The following is a 7,221-nucleotide window of genomic DNA, read 5'->3' on the forward strand; positions in this document are numbered from 1 at the left end:
CAGACAAGTAGTTCTGCACGAACACGCAACTGGCTTGATAGATCCTAACCTTTTACTTTAACCATGGAGGTCAGTTATTAACAGACGAGTTTACCAGTGTATTTTCACGCAAAGAATAAATCATTCATTAAACAAGGTAAGAAATTAACTACATTATATCAGATGGAAAGGCTGAAAGACTTTATTACAAACACTTAATAGATTCAAAAGATTCAAAATCATACTCTCTCTTATCCCAGCAATATCCTTACAAATACCAAATCACTAGTGAAGATTTAACACTAGCTCTGCATCACTAGCTGTACTTCTGGTAAATTTCTGTGCATTGACTAAATGCTTTAACTTTACCTGATATCTCTCCAAAGATACACAAAACAAACTACAAACTAAACACACTATTATTTTAACTTCACAGCAAACACAATTTCCCTAAACTCAGTTTCCAGCAATTTTGCAGGATTTCTTATCAGGGAGTCTAGCACTCCTACCTCATATCTCTGGGGCACACACATAGAAACAGACTGACTCCTTTCTGGATTTTTCTGTGTTCCTGTGTCTCCATAGGCCCTATTGCTAATCAATAACAGTTTTTTTTCTGGTATCTGATGTTCTGCCTACTTTGTGTGAGCTTGTCTCATGTCTATTTATCTTATGAGATTAATAAGCTCTGTTTCTCATCTGGGGAAAAAAATTGTCCTTCTCTTCCCAAGTTTTGCCTGTGATTTTATCTGCTCTCTGCTTCCAAAACAATTTGAAGAGATTTTTTCAAAGTCAAATCTTCTTTGCATTGTAATACATCTGACAAAGACTGACCAAAAATTCCTCTGACAGTTGTGTCTCTTATAACTGACCCATCTCCTGCACTTCAGCTCTCACCCTCCCCTTCTCTCCCAAAACAGCGGTAGGGCTCCCCTTGTCCTTACCTACCATCCCACCAGCATCCATATCCAGAGGATCATTAGTAAGATGCCACCATCAGACACATATTCCCCTCCCCTCCCCTCCCTCGTCAGCCTTCCGCAGGGACCGTTGCCTCTGGGACATCCTGATCCATATTTTCCTCAATCCCAGCACCCCGTCCTCTGCAACTGCAGAAGGTGTAACACCTTTCCGTTTACTTCCTCCCTCCTCTAATATCCAAGGGCCCAAACACACCTTTCGGGTGAAGGAGCACTTTACCTGTGCTTCACACAATCTAGTCTACTTCATTCGCTGCTCACAATGTGGTCTCCTCTACATGGGAGGAACGAAGCTTAGACTGGGTGACTGCTTCACAGAACACCTACATTCTGTCTGCAAAAAAGCTCCTGAGTTTCCAGTTTCAGGCCACTTTAACACACCACCCTGTTCCCTGGCCAACATCTCTGTCTCAGGTTTGTTTTAGTGCTCCAGCGAAGCTCAGCACAAGCTGGAAGAAGAGCACCTCATTTTCTGCTTGGGAACCCTACAGCCTTCTAGCCTTCAACAATTTTAGGATTTGAGCTCTCCTATATCCTTACCCCAACCTCAACACACCAGGCCTTGATTTCAGTTCTGACAAAAGGTCACTCAACTTGAAATGTTAACTCTGATTTCCCTCCACAGATGCTGAGCTTCTCCAGCAATTTCTGTTTTTGGTTCTCTTTTGAATTCTGATCCCAAGGTTCCAAACTCTCAGATGTTATGAAGATGTTTTATATTAAGGATTGTGGAAAATAGAATTGGTTTCAAGTTTTGTAGATATATCTAGAGTAGTTCCTCTAAAAGAAGCAATTGAAAGTTCACAACATACTAGAAATCACCAATGATAACTGATTACTTGGCTGTGGAACCTGCTGGGGCTGGTTTGAACAGTCATTGCTTTGATGAGATGTTTGTTTTATCTAGTTCATTTGCAGGGAAATCTGCCAAGAACAAGCAGAGTTGGAGGAAAACTTGCCATAAACTAATTGTCCAGCTGATTTCTCCCTGTTTCTGAAAACATAATTCTCAACAATAGTTCGGGGTAAAACTTAATTGTTCTTTTGAAAAAAAAGGTGATTGAAAGAACATTTCAGCACTGTATTCCTAAGCAAGCTCTGAATTAAAAGCTTTTTTGAAGAAGACAGTAGAAGTATAAAACCAATTCTGCAGTCTCATTCTTAACAATAAATCAGGCTCTATTGACATCGGCAGCGAACAATCTTGGTGGTATTGCTTTGTTGTTGATCCTGACTTTATCTATTCACAAAGGAGCTAATTTGACAGACCATTAAAAATGTTGCAAAACCTCCAGTTAGAAATCCTTGTTCAAACCAACCTCCTATTTAATAAAATGGTCCATGGTCTTCCAATATAGCTGCAAATTTATTGGATGTTCCTGTACCAACTTAGAACTTTTCAGCAACTACAAATCTATTGAGAGTTATTTCATTCTAGTATTGGGTTTCATGACCTACCTGTGACGAAAACAATTGCTGGCTTAATTACATCAATGGTCTCTGTGCAAAATGTCTTAAAATCAGGGGTTCTTTGGGGATCTACGAACCTACTGATATGGAGGTCGGACACCTGAGCAGAAAAACATCTTTCAGTTAAATCGACCATCAACTTTTAAAAGAGATGTTTAATAAAATCAGCATAAATAAAACCTGATCTTTGATCACCTTCTTAAATGAATAACATAGAATATCAGCCTTTGCCTCGAGGTGTGTAATTCTACCCTTAAATTTTTCCAAACAGTTTATACATGATAGTAATCTGCACATAATATTTCATTACTGTACCCTTTTGCATCACAAAACTACATGCAGAATAACTCTTTGAATTTACAAATTCCTCCAGGATTTAGGGCAGGACTAATGCCCAAACAAGTGCAAAGCTCCAGGTGAGCTGACATTTTTTTTACATAAACTGTACTGTTTACAATGCAGACATTGCTGAGCGAACACATGCGTTTCTACATGTTCCGCAAGAAACAATTTTCGTCTCTGTATTAGAGGGACTTGTGGTTCTCGTCAGGAGATCATTCTGAACATCGGACTGTTCCAGGAATTTGTCTGCAAGCATAGGCGTTGCTTAAAAACAAAAGGAAACAGCAAAAAATTATTCCATTCCAGCCGGGGCCTGCATCGATTCCTCCTGCACCTGTCCTGTAAACGGGGGCGGTCCAGAGACAGAAAGTTGTCATGGTTTAAAACGGTTTCGTTCATTTTAAATTTCAAAGACATTTCATACATTGGGCGAATTTACCCGTTCACATTGCAACCGATCTTGTGATATTTCTTACACACAATTAATCTATACAGTGTGGTATATAGACGGAAGAAGAAAGCCAGAGATGGCTTAAATAGATGTTCATTCATGCTAAAGCAGACCAGGTTTAGTCCCCTGTGTATCTCCTGCCTCCACCCCCGGTAATGATAGGGAAGGGAGGCAAAGAGAGAGCTCAGGTGAGTGAGCTCCAGGTGGGCACAGTGACTCCCTCACCCACTCCTTCTCCGAGCCGGTGAGTAAGTAAGTGAGTGAGGCCCGCCGACCTTTTTACCTGCAGAAACCAGAAGAGGTTGTCCGTGCCCCGACCCGGGTAAGGAGGCTGGCCATCTCGCGGGTGCGGCTCCCGGTTGAGAGCGGGCTGCACGGTGTAGTTCTCCAGGACGTAGGCGGTGAGGCAGGCCAGCACCAGGCCGGCCGCAATCACCAGGCTGAAGACGCGGAACATCCCGGATTAGGGGCCAACACGCTCCCTGACAACAATCTCACTTCCGGACATCCACTAACGACAATACAGCGAAGCAGGCCAAGAGATACCCCTGCTGACGCACCGGCGGGTGGGGGTTGGGTCTGTTGTCTTGGCAATGATGGACCTGGGAGACTGCAGACCTTGGGAGCACAGAGGTAATGATGAGATTTAATAAAGGTTTTCCAACAAGAAGAAACTGCTTCCATGACAGTTGGGTCAATATAATAAACAGTGTAGAAAGGTAGTTGGCACAAGGTGCAGAGAAAGGGGAGGTGAGGAGCTTTTCTTTCTTGCTTAATAAGTTGCCCTGACTTGGAATACGTTTCTTGGAAGGATATTGGAAGCACATTCAATAACAACTTTCGAAAGACAATGTTTGAAAAGGAAGTATTTACACAGCTACTGAGAGCAAGTGGGGTGAGGGTCTTGTTGGGATGTTTGGGGCCAACTTAACAACTCTTTTAAAGCGCCAATATTCTAGTAGATACCGGGAAAATGAAAACACAGGATGGGTTACACCAGAGAGAAATGAAAGAAAGAGCGATTTTCATTTGTATTGCATCGGGATCACAGAACTTTACAGCCAATGAAGTCCAGTAATCATCCTAACGTAGGAATTGAAACAACAAATTTGCAGTTAGCAAAATTCCACAAACATAATAAATGACCAGATTTTGTATGGTGATGATGTTATTTTTGGGATTATTATTGACCAGAACACCAGGAATTCTCCTTGCTGTTCTTGGCAAGACAGTACTGCATCACAGCGCCAGGGACCCGGGTTTGATCCCAGCCTTGTGTGACTGTCTGAGTGCAGTTTGCATGTTTTCCCATGTCTGCGGGGCTTTCTGTTGGGTGCTCTGGTTTCCTCCCACAATCCACAGATGTGCAGTTTATGTGGATTGGCTATGCTGAATTGCCCCATATTGTCCAGGGATTTGCAGGCTAGGTGGATTAGTAAATGCAGGATTATGGGGATAGGGTTGGGGGTGGTTGTGGTGGAACTGGGTTGAATTTTCTTTGGGGGGGTTAGTCCAGACTTGATGGACTGAATGGCCTCTTTCTGCACTGAAGGAATTCAATGATTCAATTTTATGACTATGGAGTATTTTGAATCTACTTGAAATGATTGGTGGAGCCTTGATTTAATGTCCAACAGTGCTGCACACCCTCAGTACTAGATAACAGTCTGGAATGGAGGCTTCTGGTGATTTCCAAAGGAAATTAGGTGGGCATCTGATTCAAGTAAACGAGGAAAGGTTGAGAGAGCTAGGGCTTTTCTCTTTAGAACGACGAAGGATGAGAGGTGACTTGATAGAGGTGTACAAAATGATCAGAGGTATAGATAGAGTGGACAGCCAGAGACTTTTTCCTAGGGTGGAGGTAGCCATTACAAGGGGTCATAGTTTTAAAGTGAGTGGAGGTAGATACAGGGGAGGCGTCAGAGGTAGGTTCTTTACTCAGAGAGTGGTAGGGGCGTGGAATGCATTGCCGGAGAGGGTAGTGGATTCAGCCTCATTAGGGGCATCTAAGCGGCTATTAGATAGGCATAATATAAGGTAGGGGTGGAGGTTAGATAGACCTCAGGATTAGGGTAAAAGGTGGGCAAAACATCGTGGGCCGAAGGGCCTGTACTGTGCTGTACTGTTCGCTGTTCTATGTTCTAAACCTGTAGGGTTTGGAAGGTGGTGGGCACTGGCAGTTAGAATGGGATAATGGAATTAATTGTTTTGTTCTAAATAGAACCAGCATGGATTTATGTTTGTATGAATTAGGAGCAGAAGTGGTCCATTCAGCCTATTGAATCGGCTGTGCTTTCATGGCTGATCTGTTTACAATCAGACAATCTTTAATTCGCTTGCTTAACAAAGAATCTAGCAACCTCCATAATAGTGTTGCCTCCATGGCCTTCTGATACAAAGCTTCAAGTCTCACAAGCCTCTTGAGGGAAACATTTCTCCTTATCTCTGTCCTAAAAGAGCAACCCCTAATTTTAAAACTGTGCTCCCTAATCCGGACTCACCCATATCTACCTTGTGAAGACTGTTCAGGGGTCATCCCTCACTCTTCCACACTCCAGTAAAACAAACCTCAACCTGCCCAACCTTTCCTCCCATGACAATCTGCTCAATCGTATCAATCTAGTAAGATGTCTCTGAGCCAAATTACATCCTTCCAGAAATAAGACCAAGACAGCACTCCTTGTTCATGATTTTACCTCATTAATGCCATATATAACTGAAGCATAACATCCCTGCTGTTAAATTCCTGTTGGAATAAAGCGTAGCTTTCAATTAGCCTTGTTAATTATTTGCTGTATATGCACACTTTTGTAACTTATGCACTAGAACACCTTAATCCCTGTGTATCAGGGAATTCTGCAGTCATTCTCCAGTTAACTAATACTTTGCTTTTTAAATTTTTTTTCCTGCCAAAATTTTCCCACATTATATTCCATCTGCCGGATGTTTACTCACTCACTTTTATGTGACATCTTGTTGAATACAATCCAGAACACTAGGTGCAGTATGTGTAGAGGCTCCCCTTTATCACAGACTTAATAGCCCAAATAGGCTCCTTTTGTACTGCATCAACTGTATGACTCTTAAAAGTGCTACCATTAAATTGTGCCTGACATCTTATTGGTGACAGGACTGGATTACGGATGGATTGTCAAAGTTCAATGGGGACTAACTTCTGGGAGGACAGCAGTGTGCTGTAAATTCTGTCCCTCGTGACCCATTCAGGAAGAATGTGAAGGCTTTGGTGAGCATACAAGAAACATTCACAATGATTCCAGAGATAATGAATTTGAGTTACATGGATAGATTTGAGACATTGGGGTTGGTAACCTACAAGAGGGGAAGTTTGAAAGGATAGTTGATCCTAATCAATGACTACTGACTTAACCAGTCAAGTCTAAAAGGTCATAACTGGTAGATTGGGGTTTGGCAATTGGTGAGGGAATGAGGAAGAGAGAAAAATTTACTTAGCTTCATCTTCACTAATCTACATACCACAGAGCAATCGCCACACGTCCTTCTGGAGACAAAATCCCACCTTCACATTGAGGAAACCCTACATAATGTTATGTGGTACTATCAGCATGCTAAGTGGGACAGATTTTGAACAGATTTACAAACTCAAGACTGGGCATTCATGAGACACTGTGGGTTTGTCATCTCATTCCCATAAGGACAAGGAACCCACCCTGGTTTAATGAAGTATAGGGCATGCCAAGAGCAGTGTCAGGAATTCTTGAAAATGAGATATCAACCTGGTGAAGCTGCAATGCAGGACCACATGCATGCCAGACAACAGAAGCAGTATGCAATAGACAGGGCTAAGTGATCCATCTACAAGGTGCACTGAAGAAATTCACCAATGCTATGGCAACAGTACGTTATAAACCTGTAACATCTAGAATGATAAGGGCAGCAGATGCGTAGGAATGCTGCCACCTATAAGATCTCTCACCCCCCACCATGCTACACATTCTTCTGTTATAATCTCAGCTAATG

General features: G+C 42.3%; 1 protein-coding gene across 1 annotated transcript; it reads right to left on the reverse strand.

Annotated features, from left to right (window-relative positions):
* Positions 1 to 2,417: 2,417 nt before the first annotated feature.
* LOC125488389 (transmembrane protein 62-like) lies at positions 2,418 to 3,817 on the reverse strand (the record flags this gene model as incomplete). Its single annotated transcript, XM_048621425.1, has 2 exons — positions 3,506 to 3,817; positions 2,418 to 2,529 (listed from the first exon to the last, which is right to left on the reverse strand). Coding segments are annotated over exons 1-2 (286 nt in total), but the record flags the coding sequence as incomplete, so codon positions are not given.
* Between the last annotated feature and the right edge of the window lie 3,404 nt (positions 3,818 to 7,221).

Source organism: Rhincodon typus, unplaced genomic scaffold (genome assembly GCF_021869965.1).
Source record: "Rhincodon typus isolate 14 unplaced genomic scaffold, sRhiTyp1.1 hic_rhity00000647, whole genome shotgun sequence".
Classification (NCBI taxonomy): Eukaryota; Metazoa; Chordata; class Chondrichthyes; order Orectolobiformes; family Rhincodontidae; genus Rhincodon; species Rhincodon typus.